The following is a 21,709-nucleotide window of genomic DNA, read 5'->3' as shown; positions in this document are numbered from 1 at the left end:
ACCATGAATTACGTCCCAATTCAAGCCTATTGAACTTTAAAACTTTCCATTTCTACAAACAACGCCGAAACCTCTCAAATCACGTCCGATTGACCTCAAATTTTGCACAGAAGTCATAAATGACATAACAGACCTATTAAAATTTTCAGAATCAGATTTCGACCCCGATATCAAAATGTCACCCCCCCTCCCCGGTCAAACTTCCCAAAAACTAAACTTTTGGCATTTCAAGCCTAATTCCTCTACGGACCTCCAAATAATATTCCGGACACGCTCCTAAGTCCAAAATTACCATACGGAGCTATTGGAATCATAAAAATTCAAATCCGAGGTCGTTTACATATAGTTCTATATCCGATCCACTTTTCTAACTTAAATTTTCAATTATGAGACTAAGTGTCTCATTTCACTCAGACTCTCTGCCGGACCCAAACCAACTAACCCGGTAAGTCATAAAATAACTATAGAGCATAAATTGAGCGGTAAATAGGGGAATGGGATTATAATACTCAAAACGACCGGTCGGGTCGTTACATTAACCTTCATTGATCTTTATAACTATACATCCCCTTACTTATTGTTCCATTGCTCTTGAAATTGCTCCCGATATCCAACCCCTTTAGTTCATTAATACCTTTTCTTTTTGGAGTATCCATCACCTGTAGTAATTTTCCTCTATTTTCTTGCCTTTTGTTGTTGATTTTTAAAAAGAGCTCCAGAGATTCTTTCTCACAACCTTGAAAGTCGACCCCTAATTCCTTGCTAAGCCTGATAATGTTCTGATGTACCCAAATTGAGGCATAAAATTCTAGGTCATTTTCTTCCTCTAAACTTTGCAGGTTTAAAGGTATTGCTTCTTCAATTACCCATCCTACAGCTTTGTCCATTGCTTGCGCTTGCATGAGTGTGTTGTTGATATCCTGCAGTTCTCCTTGGCCTTTATCTTCAATTTAAATCATAGTATTATCCTTTTCACTAGGACACCTCTATCGTGCTCTTCTTCTTCTTCTTCTTCTTCTTCTTCTTCTTCTTCTTCTTCTTCTTCTTCTTCTCCCTCTTCTCCCTCTAAAACTCCTTGTACAACTACTGAAATTTGCATGGCTGTCGATTACCTCTAGTTGTTTACGTATATCTCCTCATTAAAAGAATTGGGTTTGGGCTCTGTTCTGGTTTCTGTATCAGAGACCCTAATTGAAATAGTCTCTCATAGATATTGGGCCAAAATGTGTAGGCCCAAAGTTCTTTTAATAACTTGATGTCCCCATGACTAGGGTTTAAAGATTGTGAAGTATATTTATGAAAGGAAAATTTACACATTTGAAAACTTGGGAAATTTACCGGCATTTTTTACTCGGAGCATGCGCTAAGCCATGGTTAATTAAGAATTATAGGTAGGAATTATGCATATTATATTAACCATAACTAGTAACAATCCTTGTGTAAAAGATATATGTCACGCTTATTGCTTGGTTTATGTACCGAAATAAAATAAGTATTTTTCAGGAGCGACGACTAAAACTAGAAAATAGTAGACAACAACATAAAAGTATACTTCCATGAAAATATTAAAGATCTTATTAAATGTGACGTAGAAGAATATATTCTTCTATTTATTTTGTTGATTTATTCCGATAGCATTATTTCCTACAGGTGCAAACAAGTAAAGATAACTTTAAAGCTGGTTTTATGCATTAATTTTTATCTTATCAAGTTGACAACACGGTGCTCTTGTAGAGTAAGTCATTAATATTACCGTGAAATATTAGTTGGTTATTTGATTATCATTCAGCCAAGTACATTATCGATATGTAGCTTCACCATTTTTAAATGATCCCCATCTCTCGATGCTCGTGTCTAGGCTTGGTCGTTTTAGCGATGCGCGTCCTAATGTTGGAGTAATTTTGGTTTACCGTAGGGTATTTATATATTTATCATATGATTAAAAAAATATTCAGTGGCATAAAAAATAATCTTATGACTATTGTTCAAGTATTATTATGATTAAATGTACTATATCCATGTATAATTAGTTTATGAACCAAAAGACTCCTAGATAATAATAATAATAGTAATTATTAATCACCCTAATACAATGTTTACATTGTAATCTTTACCTAACTTATTAATGAACCTCCTGTTATGAAAATAATTATAATGTGGATGTTCGTTTATTAGTCCGCTATAGATAATCTTCCTGAAGAAGATTATCCGTTTGGTACTCTGTTGAAGTTTATCTACAAGCAGCCGATGCAGGCAGGTTGCAAGCAACTCAATGAAATGATTTGCAGCAGCTTCTTATTAAACAGGCACGTTGCAAGCAGCTCAATAAAAGCCTCGCAGCTGCTTCCTTTCTTCTATAAATAGAAGAGTTTTCAGTTCATTATGTACATCAGTTTAAAGTTAAATAATATATCAGTTTCGGATCAAAGACCAATCATAAAGATATTTGTGTAACTGATATTGGAACAACTCATGCCATATTCAAAGATCATAAATACTTTTCTTATTTGCATAAGGAAAAAGCAAATGTTTCAACAATTTTTGGTAATATATGTTTGATTGAAGGCTCCGGAAGAGCCACTATATTTTTGTCTAAGGGAACAAAACTTATTATAGACAATGCATTATTCTTCTCCAAGCCCCGAAGAAACTTGTTAAGTTTTATAGATATACGTCGAAATGGGTATAACATTGAGACGATAGATGAAATGAATGTGGAATATCTTTGTATTACAAAGAATGTTTCTGGCTAGAAGTGCATTGTAGAAAAGTTACCAACTTTATCTTCTGGCATATACTATTCAAAGATTAGTATAGTTGAAGCACACTCTATCATAAACCAGAAGTTCATTGATTGAAATACTTTTGTGTTTTGGCATGGCCGTTTGGGCCATCCTGGATCAATAATGATGAGACGAACTACTGAAAATTTGAGTGAGCATCCATTAAAGAACCTGAAGATTCTTACAAATGATGAATTTTCTTGTGATGCTTGTTATCAAGGCAAAATGATCACTAGACCATCACCAATGAAGGTTGGCATTGAATCCTTTGCCCTTTTAGAGCGTATACACGGGGATATATGTGGACCTATTCACCCACCAAATAGGTTGTTTAGATATTATATGGTCCTAATAGATGCATCTTCAATAGGGTCTCATGTGTGCCTACTATCATCTCGCAACCTGGCATTTGCAAAGCTATTAGCCCAAATAATTCGATTAAGGGCACAATTCTCAAACTATCCTATAAAGGCTATTCGCCTTGATAATGCTGGAGAATTCTCATCTCAAGCTTTTGATGATTACTGTCTATCAGTTGGGATAAAAGTTGAACATCTTGTAGCTTATGTTCATACTCAAAATGGCCTTGCAAAGTCATTTATTAAACGATTGCAATGGATAGCAAGACCACTACTTATAAAAATAAAATTGCCCACTACTATTTGGGGCCATGCTATCTTGCATGCAGCATCACTTATATGTCTCAGACCGACACGTTATAATAAATATTTTCCGTTACAATTAATTTTTGGTCATTACCCCTATATGTAATCAAGAGGTCCGGAAGATTATCCATTTACAGAATATAGCAAATCAAATGTCAGACGTGTTTACTCATTTAAAAAGAATAACTAAATCACATATCCCTGCAGAGAATGTGCCTATCCGAATTGATGTCCCAGCAGGACCATCTACTAGCATGAGAGCTAGTGAACCTAAAGCACGACTGAAGCATGGTAGGCCTTTGGATTCTAAGAATCGAAATTCTCAAAAAATAAAATCGACAAATGATCAAAACGATACTATAAAGGGATCTCCTGAAGAGACCCAAGATCTTGTTAGTTCTGAGATTCCTGAAGAAATCAATGAACCCGAGACTCAAGTGAGCGAGGAACTTTTAATAAGTTCTACTGGTGATGGGATTAATTTAAATCGATCTGAAATAGTGGTGGATAATATTTTTGCATATAATGTTGCACTTAACATTATGCAAGATAGTAAGTATTTTGAACCCTGATCTGTCGAAGAATGTCGACAAAGATCTGATTGAAAAAAATGGCAAGGGGACAATTCAATCAGAATTGAACGCACTTGCTAAAAGAGAGGTCTTTGGACCAGTAGTCCAAATACCTACTGGTATAAAATCAGTTGGTCATAAATGAATTTTTGTGCGAAAAAAGAATGACAAAAAAGAAGTTGAAATATACAAGGCTCGCCTTGTCGCACAAGGATTCTCACAACGACCTGGAGTCGATTATGAAGAAACATATTCACCCGTTATGGATGCGATAACATTTCGATATCTCATCAGTTTAACCTTACGTGAAAGGCTTGAAATACATCTGATGAATGTGATTACAACTTATCTGTACGGGTCACTTGATAATGAGATTTACATGAAAATTCCTGAAGAATTTAAAATGCCTGAAGCAAATTCAAAATCTTGAGAAATGTATTCAATCAGATTACAAAGATCTTTGTACGATTTAAAGCAATCTGGGCGCATGTGGTATAATCGCCTTAGTGAATATTTGTTGAAAGAGAGTTACATAAATGATGTTATTTGTCCATATATTTTTATAAAGAAAATGGTATCAGAATTTGTTATACTTGTTGTTTATGTTGATGATATAAATCTTGTTGGAACTCCATAAGAGCTCTAAAAGGCAACTGAATATCTTAAGAATGAATTTGAGATGAAAGATCTTGGAAAGACAAAACTTTATCTTGGTCTGCAAATTGAACATTTAGCGGACGTGATCTTTATACATCAATCTGCCTATACAGAAAGGGTCTTAAAACGCTTTTACATGGACAAAGCGCACCCATTGAGTACACTAATAGTTGTTCGATCACTTAAAGTGAATAAGGACCCGTTCCGACCTCCAAAAGAGGATGACAAACTCTTTGGTCCTGAAACACCATATCTCAGTGCAATTGGTGCACTTATATATCTTGCTAATGCTACAAGGCCTGACATAACATTTTTTGTTAATTTACTAGCAAGATATAGCTCTTCTCCTACACAGAGATATTGGAATGAGATTAAACATATTTTGCGATATTTAAAGGGAACTCTTGATATGAGTTTGTTTTATGCTAACAAAGGTAGTGCAAATCTTGTTGGTTATGCAGATGCAGGTTATTTATTTGATCCCCATAAAGCTCGATCTCAAACCGGATACGTATTTATATGTGGAGGTACTGTCATATCATGGTGCTCCAAAAAGCAATCTATTGTTGCTACCTCTTCAAATCATGCTGAGATAATAGCTATTCATGAAGCAAGTAGGGAATACGTATGGTTGAGATCAGTGATTCATTTTATTCAAGAAAAATATGGTTTGGAATATGATAAAAGATCCATAATTTTATACGAAAACAATGCTGCATGCATAGCCCAATTAAAGAGAGGATTTATAAAAGGAGATAGAACGAAACACATGTCACCAAAATTATTCTACACACATGATCTTCAGAAAAATGGTGACATCGATGTGCAACAAATCCGTTCAAGTGAAAATCCAACAGATTTGTTCACTAAATCTTTGCCAACTTCAACTTTTGAGAAGATGGTATACAAGATTGGAATGCGGAGACTCAAATATTTGGAACAAGGTTTTCATTAGGAGGGTGAAATACGTGTTGTTCTCTTTTTTCCTTACTAAGATTTTTCCAATGGGGTTTTTCTTGTAAGGTTTTTAATGAGGCGGCTAGAATTGTGTATTACTAAATATGTGTACTCTTTTTCCTTCATTAGGATTTTTTTCACTGAATTTTTCCTAGTAAAGTTTAAAAGAGGCACATTATCTTTTGATGAACATCCAATGGGAAGTATTATGAAAATAATTATAATGTGGATGTCCATCTATTACTCCGCTATAGTGAAGAAGATTATATGTTTGGTATTCTATTGAAGTTTATCTACAAACAGCTGATGCAGGCATGTTGCAAGCAACTCAATAAAATAATTTGCGGTAACTTTTTATTAAACAGACAGGTTGCAAACAGCTTATGTAGACACCTTACAAGCATCTCAAGAAAAGCCTCGCAATTGCTTCATTTATTCTATAAATAGAGAAGTTTTCAGTTCATTATACACATCAGTTTGAAGTTGAATAATATATAAGTTTCTCTCTGTACTTATATTTACTTTACCGTCTTTATTTTATAACATCTCCTACTTTTTTTTCCAAAATAAAAGTTAAATAGAAGAAAACACAAAGCAAAATGGGTCTCAAATTGAAATGTCGTTTGGTAAAAGGACCTGTACGACAAGTCTGAAAAATTCCCTTTTCTTTTCAATTGAAAAATACCTTCGATTTGCCCTCTCTCTCTCTCTCACTCGCAATGATTGCGTTCTTCTGATTCTTCCCAATTTCACAAATTTACTTCTCTTAAGATTCTCTAATTTATTTTATTATCCCTCAGATTCTCCCAATTTCTGAATGTCCAGAATCTGATTTTTGTCATGAGGAAAAAACTCGACACTCGCTTCCCTGCGGTGAGCTGCTCTACTTTTTCACTCTTTCCTCTCTAATGCATTTTGTTTTTCTTTTTATTTTACTTATATTCGCCTTGATCTGCATATGGGCTCTGCTAATTTCAATGAATCTGGTATTTTATTAGCTTTTTAGCTGGAGCTATTTTGCTTAGTGGGTCGGGTTTCTAGGGTTGTTGCTCAACGGATAGCTTGAATTTTGACTTCACTTGTACATTGGCTCGTCATAAAATTCGCGTTCAAATTATCACGTATATGGTAACTTCAAGTTGAAATTTTGAGCCTTTTTAGGGACATGGTAATTTTTGGTTGAACTACTGGTCAGAATTGGATAAGCTTAGTGTAGCCAAAGAAAAAGTATAAGAGCTAGGATTTGGTATTGTGGGTTAAAGTAATTGCTTCAATCTATTGGTTTTGCTGCTAGTCTTACTGGCTTTATACTTGCTTTTACTTTACGTAACTATGTTTTTCCTAGGAGTTGTTTAGACTTTCAAAGATTTGTACATCACTAGAAAATGTAATGAACCTCTAGTACTTTTTAATTTAATATATTATATTATTATATTTATTTTGGATAATATTGGTCTCTGATGAGTTTATATGGAGTAACATGGTCACTGAGGATTAGTATAGCCAACTCCGGCTTATTTGGGACTGAGGCGTAGTCGTAGAGTTTTTGTCGCTGTATTTTGGTCCTTGAAATGACTTAAGTGAGGCAGTGCCGTGATGTGGCATGTCATCTGTGGTAGTTAAGGTGGATTATTGTTGGATACAGAAAGACAAATCAGCAAGTTACATTTTGCTGTGAATTGTTTTACAGTGTAATACCTTGGGAGCATTTGGAACTTTTTCAGCTTATATTAATTCTTTCTGCTGCTTTGGTGGTTAAAAAGTATCAGTAACTGTGGAAATAGAAGGAAGTTTCATGAGCATTGTCGCATTGGACATGCGAATGATAGATGGGGTTAGCCGTTTGGAGCTAACTGTTTGAACGAAATGGGTTGTACGTTTTTGTTTTAGTCGTGAACCTATTAACCTTAACTAGCGCAGGGCAAGCATTAAAAGCCAACTCATTCAAACTTGACAAAAAATGGCTGTTGTGGACATTGAGGCCGTATTTCGAAGAAGTAATTGTTGGGATGTGTCTATTGCCAAGAGCAATGAAAAACACACCTAGTGAAAATGTGCAATGGCCTAATAATGATGGCTGTGTTAGCATTGTTCTAGCTGCCAACGAAGGGAAAAATAGTTCTATATTCCAGAAGTGGCATTTCTTATCGTGATGGGAGATTACCTCAAATCAATCGTATCAAGTGTGTTAACCTCTTAATCACTCTTCTTAATTGGCACTGCGACAGCCTACTATTTGCCTTTTTTTTTTTGGGAGTTCTGTGCAGACACATTAAGTACAGTTTTATGTCCGAGTTATCAATCATATCAAGGGGTGGATTATCCTTGTGCCAGTCTGTCTGCCCATAAGAGGTGCATTTTGTGACAAGAAGTGGGCTCTCTCTTATCTGTGTGTTAAATGACCTTATAAAAAATAAAAATAAAACTGTGTGTTAAATGAACAGATATGCTGGTGCCTCTATAGGATCTGAGTTACTACATTTCTGATTCAAGTAGGGTCTCTGTTTCAGTGAATAACTCTTCCTTCGATTAAGAAAGAAAAGGATGGGCTTGGAGGATTAACATGGAAAACACGTAGAAGAACGTCTAATCAGATTCAAGTCTTTTTTATTTGTTATCATTGATGTTCTTATTGTTATATTCGTCATTATTATTTGCTTCTCAGCTTTTAGTTCTATCAAATGTTGAATATCTGAGATATCTCCATTTCTTCATGAAAAACGTTTAGGCCCGGATCAAGAAGATTATGCAAGCTGATGAGGATGTTGGTAAGATTGCAATGGCAGTGCCTGTTCTAGTGTGTAAGTCCCATATAATGTTTGTCCATCGTCAATTTACTCGTTGCTCGTTGGTATCTTTTTCTAACCCTTCTCCTCTTGGCATTAAATGCAGCAAAAGCCTTGGAGTTATTCTTACAAGACCTTTGTGATCGGACATATGACATAACTCTTAGAAGAGGAGCAAAGACTGTTAATTCACTGCATTTGTGAGTGACTTTACGAAAATCTCCATTCATCTGTATAGATCAGATCTGGAAGCTAATAATGAGCCGTTATCTATTCAATCTCCTCACTGATTTCTGATCTGGTTAATTTGTTGTTGTGTATGGTAACTTAATCCTGATAATCGACTTGGCTGTGTTGAGCAGTGCTTCAGACTTGTGCTTATCCTCAGGCCTTCCGATTCTTATGTAGTTTTTGTATTATATTGCATAGATGAAACATAAAATCATTATGGCTTTACTAGGAAGGTAATTAGATTTCAATATGCACATGTTATCTTGGTTGTCTTCTAAGTTCTCGGGCTTGTTTCAAGAAATGCACTTGCCTTGTATATAGGTCTGCTAGTACATGTCTTTAACATTTGATGAATTTATTTCTGCAGAGTGCTTCATCTCAGTGCCATTATTGTTTTTAACATGTTTGATTGATGAGAGGACCCTAGTCTTCATAGTTGTGGTGCTTTTGGTGAAAACCTGTTCAGTCTTTTTGATTCTTTCTCTGAAAATATCTGCCACTGTAGTGCTATTTTTTCTCATCTCTTTCTGTCATTGGAAACTTGTTTGGCTATTGCTGTTCATTTCTTACATGCTCTCTTCAAGTCTGCCAATCTCTACTGCAAGCCAACTGAGATGTTCTAGAAATCATGACGTCTTTTTGACAATAGTGGAGTATCATGGCTTCCTCTTAACATGGTGCAGTATCTTATGTCTGAAAGAATCCGAGCTACCTGCCCAAAACCTTTATGCAATAGGTGGAGTGGTCTAGGACATTTAAACCCTTTTGGAAATGCTCACGCAACCAATGAGGAACAAGTTTATTCTCCAACAGCACGTGTAACCCAGTTCTAGGGTTTTCACGTGTGTTGAAGATTTAAATTCTTGTCAACCTGTTACCTTAAGGTTTTGGATTGGATGCTCAGATTCTTTCACATGGAATCAAAGCATCCAACTCAAAACCTTAAGACAATGGGTGGAGTGGCCCAAGACATTATAAACTCCTTGTATTTGCAAAACCCTTATGCAACCAATGAGGGATAAGTGCATTCTCTAACAGTAAAGCATAAGTTAGTGTTTGTCTCCACTTCAGCTGTGCAGTTCCAATCGAGAGTTTCGTTATCTTTTGCTAGTACATCAAATGCCAATGAATGTACTTTATTCCATTGCTCTACTTCAACTTATTTCTTAATTTTTTTCTTCCTTTTTGCTGATACTCATGGGACCTTATGTAAAAAATGCTTTATTTGTGAGTGCGAACATGTACAGATGACAAAATTTTGCTGTGTATTGATATCCTGACAGTCTTATGCTTGGGTTGTTTTTGATCTTCCTGTAGCTTGAGAGACACTACTGATCAAAATCAGTTATCAGGTGATCTTGTAATTAATCTGTAGGGGGACTGAGTACTAGCTGTTAGAGTTAAAAGACTTAGTTAAGAGCGAAAGGCTGCAGAACGACTTGAATTGCCACACTGTTTATGTTCTGTAAATCCTAACCTCAAATGCTAGGAGGATTAGGGGAAACAGTCACATATGAAATTTCAAGATTCTTTATAAAAAAAATGAAATTCTAAGAAACTTTAAGGAATTCTTCATGCTGAAACTGTTCATGCTTTAAGCACACAAAATAGTTATACAAAGGGAAACAGTTTGGCATTAGAACAAGCCAACTTTCGGCCTCCTGAAAATTTGGGGGCTAAGGGAAGAAGAACAACCAAATCAAGCAATAACTCTCTGTCAAACCAGCTGGCAGCTGTAATGGACTTGCTTCCTGAGCATTCCTTGAAGGCTAGCTGCTGCAACATAAAGCAATTAAACTTCAACATTACTAATACACCTTGGAATTGTCTAACAAATTGAAAATAGTACTCTAAAGAATGTTATGCATAGAATTTAGAATTCAATGCATTTCACAGATCCTCTTTTAATGTTCATGTCATCTTTAATCTGTGTTAGCTAATGCATCATTTTTTTTCTTCTGCAATGTGCTGAAAGATCCCACTCCTACTACCAGAACACGTCTTTCTGTGCAGGTTAAGTAGGGTGATGCTGCCTTTCTCACTCACTTGTCAATTCGGAGATAATGTGCTTGTTGGTTCATTTATCCTATTACATCCATACTGATTGCATCTAACATCTATTTGTAGAAAGCATTGTGTACAAAGCTACAACGTGTTTGACTTTCTTCGGGAAGTTGTCAGCAAGGTTCCTGATTATGGCCATTCTGATGCTGCTGGTGAAATGCCAAAAAGAAGGTTAGGATCATTTCTTGTTCGTCTTATAATGTTAAAGTTGGTAGTTTTTCTTCTATTCAGTTGATTATTTGACTTACACTTCCAAGGTGACAAACTTTGCAAAATCATATACTGTTTTATCAGGAAAGTTGCAATGGAAGAACATCATGACAGTGAGGATGAGTTCAAAAGGAGCAGGACGGTGAGAAAGCCTTTGTTGACTCTTCTAGTTTAAATTCCTCGTAATTGCTCAGGCTAAAAACTGAAAAAGAACTTATTTATTGTAAATCATTTAATTATTGCTAATGAAAAAACATTTAGTTCTCTCAAAGAATAAAAAATGCTCTGAATGTAGTAATAATATCAACAAGTAATTGCTGATGATCTCATTTTCTGAGATGAAGTTTTCACGAGACAAACTGATTTAGCTCAAGAAAACATTGCACTATCAATATCTTTGATTCTCTTAATCTTTATCTTTTAGTTAGAAATAATGTTCTATCCATTAGTTAGTGATAACCTTTTTTTTTTGGAGATAAGGTTTTATATAGAATGGACATCAACTGTTTACTTTTGACCATCTTATGGGTTTCATTTTAGGAAAAAGGGTCAAATTTGCCCCTGAACTTTGCGAGATGATCTTACCCTCCATTAATAGTTGGGGTCGTTCGTACTCCTGCTGTTACAGAAGTTGCACAAATTTGCCCTTTTGACTAAAAGTCAACAATTAAAAGATTAATTAGTCACTAAATATCTTATTTGCATCAGCAAGTGACATGTGGCTTAAAAATTAACCCTCACCCTTAACCCCCTCCCCCTTCCTTCCAAAAGTATTGTCACCGCCTTCTTCGTCTCTTTACTAGACCCGCTCCTACCCCCCTTCCAGCCATCCCTTCTCTCTCTTTCATTGGTTGAGGAAGGACCAAACAATGTATGCTTGTTTGCAGTTAAAGATCGTTCTTCAAACATTTACAATTATCATCGCTGATATAAGCATGGTCGCCTATTTTAAAGAAACTATGCTGTTCCTCAACCTCTCCGATTTGGTTATCGTTTTTGCTGCCGCCGCTTGCAGCAGTTGTCATCCGTCAGCCGAGACAAAATACTTGCCATATTTTTGTTCTATGGGATGTCAACAATTCCCGTCTCTAGTAATTTCTGGTTCGTATGGTGAAGAAAGAAATTTCTATATCTTGAAAATTGTTAATTTTGGCCCTTGATCTTAATTTATGTAATGGGATTTCTGTAATTCATATAAAGTTTTTTAGTTTAATTGGTTGTTTCTCTCTGAATCTGAAAAGCCCCATTAAACCTGCCATACGTTTTATCCACCCCTGTGCTTACTCTTTCACTTTATTGCAGAAGTTGTAAGTTGGCTTTTATTACTTTGTCAACTACCTTCCATATAGCTTTATGGATTGGATAATAGTTGGAGTTTTCTTTCCTTATTGTGCAGAAAGGGAGCATCTAAGCCATACTTGCCAAAGATTTGAGCTTTCTTGCTTTTTTGGACTAGAAGCTAGATAAAGCTCGAACCTGTTAGGTTATTTTGTTTCAGAGGCCTCCAAGTATATTAAAGTGAAAGAGAGACGGGATCGGCCGAGAGCGAGTCTGGTGAGAGTAGAAAGGAGGAAGATGATGATTATTTTAACAGGAAAAGGGGGAGGGGATAGGGGTGTGGGTTAATTTTAAGCCACATGTCACACTTTGCTGGTGCAAATAAGATATTTAATGACTAATTAATCTTTTAATAGCTGACCGTTAGTCATAACTCAGAAGGGCAAATTTGTGCCACTTTTGTAACGGCAGGGGTGCGGATGACCCCGACTATTTACGGAGGACAAATGCAGACAATTTCGAAAGTTCAGGGGTAAATTTGACCCTTTTCCCTTCCTTATATGAATCGAGAATTTATTTAGAGTTGCACCAACACTTTCACTCATTGCAGTTGAGTTTTCTCCAAGAGAGTGATGTAGATTAAACTAAGGTTGCACTCATTTTTTATTTATTTTTAATCTGTTAAAGATTTATATGTCAATAGAAAATGAAAATAACTTAGTGTTAGATAACCCAAATTATGGGATATTGGAATTAAGTTGGTTTTAAATGGAGCAATACGGATAAAGGATTCTTATCACTGACCCAACTACCTTGACATTGAGGTGTATGTTATTGTTTCTCTCAGTTAGTTAGCGTTTTTATATGGCATAATTAAATAAGGAGGAAGATGCAATGTGATAAGGCAATGTCGCATGTCGCATATCACAGATCAGGTGTTTTTTGTATAATGTGATAACACAATCATTTGTGGTTGTCATGAGAGTTGTGAAAGCATGATGTTTTCACATAGTAATCAGCTTACAGTGTACAGTGATCACTTTATATTTTCTGTTATCAATTCATGACGTGAATGGCATTTTTTTCCTGCAGGAGACGTGTCATGCTAGCAGTAGTGGTAGGGGAAGAGGTAGGGGTAGAGGAAGAGGTCGTGGCCGGGGACGTGCTGATAGGGAGCTCTCGCGGCCTGATATGCAGCTTGAATCCTGCACATCTGTTCAGCAGAGTGGTTTGCAGAATCCAAACCCTGGAACTCACACAGAAAACTGCACTGAACCGAAGGGATCACCTAAACAGGATTCCAGTGCTTGTGACAGGGAAAGTTCAGTTGTAACAACTCCTGATCTGAAGGTCAACGTAGATGAAAGCGTTGATAAATCAGCTGCACCAGATATAGCAGCCTGCAATCCATCGCCAAGGCCTGCCAATGAGAAAGTGGAGGAAGGCCCCCAATGGTCTCTCGAGATGGAGAGAATGGTTATCGACCCTGTCCATATGTCACAACTTAATTCAAGTTTGGCGGAGGAGGAAGAAGATTATGATGAAGAGTAGACAGATAAAATAACAAACAAATGGTCTATTCAGCATATGCTATTTATTTGGTAGCAAGTTCCTATGGGCCCTAACATAAAGGACATGAATCCCTCTGCCTCCCTTTGTGATTTGTTGCAGTATATGTATTTCTTAGTTGTCTTTGTGACTCCAGTCTTGTAATGGTCTCTAACCGTTTCCTCTTTCCAGTAGAAATAAGTAGGAAATGCGTGTTGCTCTCCAACCAGCACTCCATGTACCAGTTACTGTATGAAATAGCGAGGGATAACTAGTTTGTATCTTTATTCGATTTACATAATATTAGTCCTTGACTTCTGCTGAAAAAGGGTGCCATAAAATTTTCGAAAACTAGAAGGGGTTAAAGTGCCCTTTGAAGTGCCCCTACTACATTATTGCCTACTCCAGCATACATAATATCAAAGTTATGCTGGTCTCTTGTTCTACACACATTTTGATACTTAACTTTAACCATCCTGCTGGTTACTCTTCTCTTATTTTGAATCATTTTTATCAGCTTAAAGCAAAACAAACTGGAATACCATTTTGATGATGGATCGATCTATTGTGAGTTTCTTATTAACATTCAGAAACTCTCTTCCTTGATGTCAGAAGATTTATAGCTGTCATTTAACTAGGCAAATCCTAAACGCTCCTGTCAAAAGTGATCAATATACTAAGAAGTAATATGAACTCATTTCTTTTTTAGTCCGTGTTAAGAAGAATGACCCCTTTCTATATTTGTAAATAATTTACCTTTTTAAAGTGATTTATAGCCACACAATGTGACTCATTTTACACCACAAGTTCAAAAGGGTTCTCTATTTTTCTTAAATTACATGCCTAGTCAAATAGGTTCACATAAATTGAAATGTATGAAGTATTATTACAAGACGCCTAGTAATACTACACTTGGTCAACAGTACATAACTCTCCTTACCAATAAGATATAGACATTTAAATTGGGATAAAAGAAGGTATATATATAACAGACGGATAGCATTTGGGTACTGTAGACGCATTAGGGTTGAGGAGGTCGTGTGGACTATGCGTATGATGAGGAGGGATAGAGCGACCGGACCAGACGAAATTCCTATTGAATTTTGGAGGAGTGTGGGCAGAGAAGGTTTGGAGTGGCTGACTAGGCTGTTAAATATTATTCTCAGGACGAAGAGGATGTCGGACGAGTGGAGGTGGAGCAGGATGGTACTATTGTACAAGAACAAAGGCGATATCCAGAGTTGTAACAACTATAGGGGTATCAAGTTACTAAGTCATACCATGAAAGTTTGGGAGAGGGTGGTGGAAAAGAGGGTGAGGAGAACTGTGTCTGTATCTGATAACCAGTTCGGGTTCATGCCGGGTCGTTCAACTACGGAGGCTATCCACCTTATTAGGAGGTTGGTGGAACATTAGAGGGATAAGAAGAATGATTTGCACATGGTGTTTATTGACCTGGAGAAAACGTATAACAAGGTACTTATGGAGGTTCTTTGGAGATGCCTGGAGGCAAAAGGCGTGCCGGTTGCTTACATTAGGGCGATTAAAGACATGTATGAGGGAGCTAAGACCCGGTTTAGGACAATGAGAGGCGACTCCGAGCATTTTCCGGTTGTTATGGGGCTTCACCAAGGATCTGTGCTTAGCCTATTTTTATTTGTCCTGGTAATGGACACACTGATGCACCATATTCAAGGGGAGGTGCCATGATGTATGTTATTCGCTGACGACATAGTTTTGATTGATGAGACGCGAGGCGGCGTTAACGAGAGACTGGAGGTTTGGAGACATGCCCTTGAGTCTAAAGGTTTCAAGTTTAGCAGAACTAAAACAGAATACCTAGAGTGCAAGTTCAACGCCGAGTCGAGGGAAGTGGGTATGGACGTGATGCTTGAATCACAGGTCATCCCCAAGAGAAGCAGTTTCAAGTATCTTGGGTCGGTTATACAAGGGGACGAGGAGATCGACAAAGATATTGCGCACCGTATAGGGGTGGGATGGATGAAGTGGAGGTTAGCATCTGGAGTCCTATATGTCAAGAAGGTGTCACTGGGGCTCAAAGGTAAATTTTATAGAGGAGAGGTTACACCAGCCATGTTGTATGGGGCAGAGTGTTGGCCGGTTAAGAACTCGCATATCCAGAGGATGAAATTAGCAGAAATGAGGATGTTGAGGTGGATGTGCGGGCACGCTAGGATGGATAAGATTAGGAATGAAGATATTTGGGAGAAGGTGGGCGTGGCCTCGATAGATGACAAGATGCGGGAAGCTAGGATCAGATGGTTCGGACATGTGCGGAGGAGAAGTCCAAACGCCCCAGTTAGGAGATATGAGCGGTTGGCTTTGACAAGTATAAGAAGAGGCAGAGGGCGACCCAAGAAGTATTGGGGATAGGTGATCAGGCAGGACATGGCGAGGCTTCAGATTTCTGAGGACATGGCCCTTGATAGAAAAGTATGGAGGTCTAGCATTAGGGTTATAGGATAGGGGGTAGCGGAGCTCTTTGCTACTCCGCACCGGATGAGAGGCTAGTCTCACAGGGTTGTGTCCTAGAGTGCTAGTGGTTATTGTTGTGTCCACACTTCTCTTTTACTTTTCATAGTACCGGACCTTTCTTTCATCTATTTTCTGGTACTTTTGATTCTGTTACTATTTTTATGCCTTCTGCTGTTAGTACTGATATATTGTCTTTTCGTCTGCTTGAGGTGAGGGTCTATCGGAAACAACCTCTCTACCCCTTGGGGTAGGGGTAAGGTCTGCGTACACTCTACTCTCTCCAGACCCCACTTGTGAGACTTTACTGGGTTGTTGTTGTTGTTATTTATTTACGGTAGCTCTTTTTTTTTTCTTTGAAATGCATGACCAAACCTTAGTTATTTTACGACAAAAAGATAGATGACGGTATTCAAATCACTTGTAGGAATTGATAGAGCCCATTTCTCCGCTTTTTACTGGTCCAGGCCCACGGTATAAATGTCTAGGTTCTTACTAACCCAGCCCATAGACTGTTTCCGCAGACACAATTAGGTATAAATCTCAACAATCAACCACATGCATCTTCCTTTTTCTTTTCAGCTGGTTGAGGCAGCTGAGCTCCGCAAACTAAACCCTAGCTCCTCTGCCCTCCTCCTTCTGCCACTTTCTCTTATCTCTCCATTAACACCACTACTTGATCCGTTTTTAAGATCAGCGTCAAAATTAGATTATCAGAAAAGGTAATATCCGTCCCTATGTTTTTTGTTTTTGCTTTTGCTTTTTATCAGTTATAAAGTTATGCGCTTATTTTTATCTGAACAAAGAAGAAACGATTTAATGCGATGTGCTCAATATAGCTTCTCTCGAATCTATACAACGTTATTTTTATTTTTACCTTTTTAATAATGCTGATTTTTGTTCCTGTTTAATAGATACTTGTAATTTCTTCTATTTGCTTCTGTGTCGGTGTTTTTTCTCCCTATTTGGTCTTGTTATGAAAAGGGAATCAAATGTTTAATGCTGATTTTTTTGGTTCTATTTGTTAGCTTATTCCTGAAACTTAAACCTGTGTCTATGTATGTTTATTTGTTATTCTCATTTTATTAATATGAAGAAAGTTTTGACTAAGACTTTGGAGAAAAGGTTACTCATAGTACTGCTCGGGAAGTTTCTGAATTTTATTTCCAAGTGGATTAGTACATGTCCGCTTTTAGACCAAATTGATCATTGAAAAGCAAAAAGATTCTATAATTTTGGGGTGGAGTAATTTTGTATATGTTTTAATAAAGTTGAATGGAAAGTGGTACTGTTTGGACAAAGTAATTTTTGTGTGCTTGTATAAGTAAAACGGATTTCATTGGTACTGAATGTACATTGTGACTTTGTTTGTATCCGAGGATATGATCAAGGTCATGGATCAAGTATTATGATGAATTCTTTTGATTGTAGCTTGACAAAATGATTTATTGATGCTCTAAATTTCAATAGCTTTGTCAACTGCATTTTCCCGTGGAGAAAGATTGGTGATTTCATCTTTTTCTTGGAGTTACTTATAAACTTTAGTTTCGATACATGCAATTTGGTTCCAGACCGAATTTTTGGAACCTATTCAACTCAGGTTTTGAAGCGTACTTTCTAAGCCAAGCTGTATGATTTTGGCAGTCTTGAATCAGTTGACATGTGATTAAGTTTTTGATTACCCAGATTGTTTGTTGATGGAAAGTGTTGGTCGTATAATCATTTTATTTTCTTGCTGCTTTCAAACTGTGATGAAGTATATCAAGATATCAAAAGCAACATGGTCCCCCTCTATTTTCATTAAAAAGGCAGCCCCGTGCATGAAGCATCATGAAGCATCATGCATTCACGGGGGGTCATGGAAAGGGCCGCACCCTATGGTGTGATGTAGGCAGCCTACCCTGATGCAATCATCCCCTCTATTTTCGTATTCCAACATTTTGTCCTATGAAGCTGTTGTACTAATCTTACTCCACTTTGTTTTGGTGCCTCAACACTTTCATGAAATATATCAATCAACTATGCCTGAGCCCCATCCTGTATCTTTTTGTTCTATTTATGTTCATTTCATTTCAATACTACTAGACAAATTAGGAGATTTTTACAACTGGAGGTTCTTTAAATCTATGACTTATGCATACTCGGGCAGCCAACACCCTTTTAGTGGCTACTATCCACACAAGCATATAATGTTGTGTAAACAGAGGCCAGGAAGTAATAAGTTGGAGGTTGACCCTTCGTAAATGTCACAACTGCTGGCCCATTAAAGTTTTAACCAGAAGAATAAATGGACTCATGCATCTAATGTTTGTAACAACCCAACTAAGCCTGCCAAATACCTGGTATAGCCATGAAGTATTCTTTTCTTAGTGATTTTTTCAATCTGCTGCATGCAGTAAGACATGCACTTCTTTTGTGATGATGGATAACTATTATTTCCCACTCTCCACATTGTCTTTGACTTATTCTTTGATGTGTTTGTAATTATTTTTCCTCAATGCAGGCTGGAGACTGTAAAAGGCTGCGCTCTCATCTCCTGCCCTAAGTGTAGTAGTTGGTAGATGTGTTCATATTCATCTTCTAAACTTGAGGGCTAAACTTTCTCTATGGCTTCCAGGAGTAGCGTCCGTCTTATTTCATACTCAGAAGAGCTTATAAATGGTGAGCCAATCTATATTTCCTCAAACTGCTTTCCTAATAAAGCTCTCAAATATGAGCCTGCTGGGCTTGCTTTTCATTCTGCTGCTCTTAGACTGAGTGGGCATGTTGAGAAAGAAGACTCCAAAGATGGTAAAGAAGATGTTCCTACTGAAAAGGAACAGTCATTTACATATTCATCAGAATCATACAGCTCTAAGGGTAAAAAGAAATCTTCTACTGGGGAAAAGGTACAAGATCATTATGCATTGTTAGGGTTGAGCCATTTAAGATATCTTGCTTCTGAGGATCAGATAAGGAAGAGCTACCGTGATGCTGCATTGAGGCATCATCCTGACAAGCTGGCTTCTCTTCTTCTAGCCGAGGAAACTGAAGCTGCAAAACAAGCTAAGAAGGAGGAAATAGAAAACCACTTCAAAGCTATTCAGGAAGCATATGAGGTTCTTATTGACCCCGTTAGAAGAAGGATTTATGATTCCACAGATGAATTTGATGATGAAATCCCAACTGAATGTGCTCCACAAGATTTTTTTAAGGTCTTTGGACCTGCATTTTTGAGGAATGGACGTTGGTCTGTCACCCAACCTGTCCCTTCATTGGGTGATGAGAATACTCCAATTAAAGAAGTGGATAACTTTTATAATTTCTGGTACATCTTCAAAAGCTGGAGAGAGTTCCCACATGCTGATGAGTTTGACCTTGAACAAGCTGAATCTCGTGATCATAGGAGGTGGATGGAGAGGCAGAATGCGAAACTATCAGAGAAGGCTAGAAAAGAAGAAACTGCTAGGGTACGCACACTTGTTGACAATGCCTATAAGAGGGACCCTAGAATCCTGGGAAGAAAAGAAGCAGAGAAAGCAGAGAAGCAGAAAAAGAAGGAAGCTAAACTACTGGCAAAGAAATTACAGGAGGAAGAAGCAGCTAGGATTGCTGAAGAGGAAAAGCGTAAGAAGGAAGAGGAGGGAAAAAGAGCTGCCGAAGTGGCTTTGCAGCAGAAGAAGTTGAAGGAGAAAGAAAAGAAATTGTTGCGAAAGGAGCGGAGCCGTTTAAGAACCCTTGCAGCTCCTGTTTTGTCCCAGCATTTGCTTGGGCTAGCTGATGATGATGTAGAAGGCCTATGCATGTCACTTGACATTGAGCAACTGAGGAACTTATGCGACAAAGCTGATGGAAAGGATGAGCTTATGATAGCTGAACTTCTCAGGGAGGCACTTGGACATGATCACAACTCGAATAAGGGCGAAAAGAGTAAGTCACATCAAAATGGTTCTCTGGAGGGTAAAAGACAAGTTTCTCTGATGAGCAGTGAGAAAAGGGAGAAACCTTGGAGCAAGGAAGAAATTGATCTTTTAAGAAAGGGAATGCTGAAGTATCCTAAAGGAACATCTCGAAGATGGGAAGTTATTTCTGAGTATATTGGTACCGGAAGGACAGTTGAAGAGATCCTGAAGGCTACAAAAACAGTTCTGCTCCAGAAGCCCGACTCTGCTAAAGCCTTTGACTCCTTCCTCGAGAAGAGAAAGCCCGCACCGACTATTGCATCTCCTCTTTCCACAAGAGCAGAAGTAGAGGGGGTAGAAAACAGTAGCAAGCCTGAAAGTGAAAGTGCTAAGTTAGCTGATTCTCAGGAGCCCCCCAGTCAAAACACAAACAGCCAGAACACTGAGGATCCACCTGCTGCAAACGGGGTTTCCTCGAGCTCCGATTCAGACATATGGTCTGCTGTTCAAGAAAAAGCTTTAGTTCAAGCTCTGAAAACCTTCCCCAAGGAAACCAGCCAGCGGTGGGAACGAGTTGCAACTGCAGTCCCTGGGAAGACCATGAACCAGTGTAAAAAGAAGTTTGCATTACTCAAAGAGAACTTCAGGAACAAGAAAGGAGGTGCAGTGTGAGGTTAGTGGTGGTTGAAACTTCAGAGTCTAGTTTTTCCAATTTCTATCTTCTTATTGTTCAGGAGCAGCCGCAGCAAGCTCACACGTGAAATGTGACAAACATACCCAAATCCTCTTTCGCGGCCATTTTTGTCATTAAGCAGTAGCTAGCATTTACATATCTTACTATCAGTACGGCATTGTGAAGTTACTATACTGGAATACATTAATATTTGATGGGAAATACCGATGATACCTAAAGTTATGCATCTTTATATTTATTTTGAAAGTTGGCCTCTTAATTTAGATTCTCTTTCCTTGATAAAAAAAATTGCTTGTTTTCATCCCCCTCCCGTTTGGGTCGAGTTTCTTTGACCCTGTATTGGGGGCTTTTATAAATCTGGGCGTGTTTGGTAACTGCTTTGGGACGACCCTTGTGGGTTTACTCCATCATGCAAGTTGGATTAAAAGTTCTCCAATATTTGTTACGGAATATGTCGATTCAAATGTAAATTTGTTTTCCAGAAGTAGAGTTAACAATAAATTGTGATGAAAAGGAGTAAGAATGAGGCCCATGGAACTTGTTGATTAGATATAGAAATGAAACATTTCTTTTAACAGAAGCGGACTCCATTTTATGATGGGTTCAAGGAGGGAAATTGCTGTATTTTAAGGACAGAGCTTGATGTTAAGCTTCCCGTCTTTGCCTTTTTCATTGTATCATTCCAAAGATCTTTTTCTTTTATCTATTTTATGACCACGCACGAGGTATCAATTAGGGGTGTTTAACGGGCGGGTTGGGACGGGCTGGACAAAAAAAAATCAGTCCGTCCGTTTAACGTTGCGGGCTGTTAGCGGGCTATTAACTGGCTGTACTTTTTCGGGGTTTTTTTTGTCCGTCCGGGTTCGGGCTTAGAGGATTGTTAACGGCTG

At 37.7% G+C, this 21,709-nt stretch overlaps 2 protein-coding genes across 2 annotated transcripts; both read left to right on the top strand.

Annotated features, from left to right (window-relative positions):
- The first annotated feature begins 6,272 nt into the window (after positions 1-6,272).
- LOC107803601 (uncharacterized) lies at positions 6,273-14,079 on the top strand. The gene is made up of 6 exons (XM_016627349.2): positions 6,273-6,507; positions 8,363-8,435; positions 8,527-8,620; positions 10,779-10,886; positions 11,010-11,067; positions 13,296-14,079. Exons 1-6 carry the CDS (start codon positions 6,475-6,477, stop codon positions 13,752-13,754), a joined length of 825 nt encoding a protein of 274 aa, XP_016482835.1. The 5' UTR covers positions 6,273-6,474; the 3' UTR covers positions 13,755-14,079.
- A 2,687-nt stretch (positions 14,080-16,766) lies between these two features.
- On the top strand, positions 16,767-21,065 carry LOC107803599 (uncharacterized). The gene is made up of 2 exons (XM_016627347.2): positions 16,767-16,966; positions 18,748-21,065. Exon 2 carries the CDS (start codon positions 18,851-18,853, stop codon positions 20,795-20,797), a length of 1,947 nt encoding a protein of 648 aa, XP_016482833.1. The 5' UTR covers positions 16,767-16,966; positions 18,748-18,850; the 3' UTR covers positions 20,798-21,065.
- Positions 21,066-21,709: the final 644 nt, after the last annotated feature.

The sequence above is a fragment of the Nicotiana tabacum genome, chromosome 19, assembly GCF_000715075.1.
Source record: "Nicotiana tabacum cultivar K326 chromosome 19, ASM71507v2, whole genome shotgun sequence".
NCBI classification, from domain to species: Eukaryota; Viridiplantae; Streptophyta; class Magnoliopsida; order Solanales; family Solanaceae; genus Nicotiana; species Nicotiana tabacum.
Note: the sequence above shows the minus strand (reverse complement) of the source record. Positions and strands in the feature narration are given on the sequence as shown.

Bases quoted from the DNA above. Each gene is read 5' to 3' on its own strand.
- LOC107803601 (XM_016627349.2), top strand. From the start codon at position 6,475: ATGAGGAAAAAACTCGACACTCGCTTCCCTGCG. The intron at 6,508-8,362 runs GTGAGCTGCTCT...AAAAACGTTTAG, and splicing joins TCGACACTCGCTTCCCTGCG to GCCCGGATCAAGAAGATTAT. The intron at 10,887-11,009 runs GTTAGGATCATT...CTGTTTTATCAG, and splicing joins GGTGAAATGCCAAAAAGAAG to GAAAGTTGCAATGGAAGAAC.
- LOC107803599 (XM_016627347.2), top strand. From the start codon at position 18,851: ATGGCTTCCAGGAGTAGCGTCCGTCTTATTTCATACTCAGAAGAGCTT.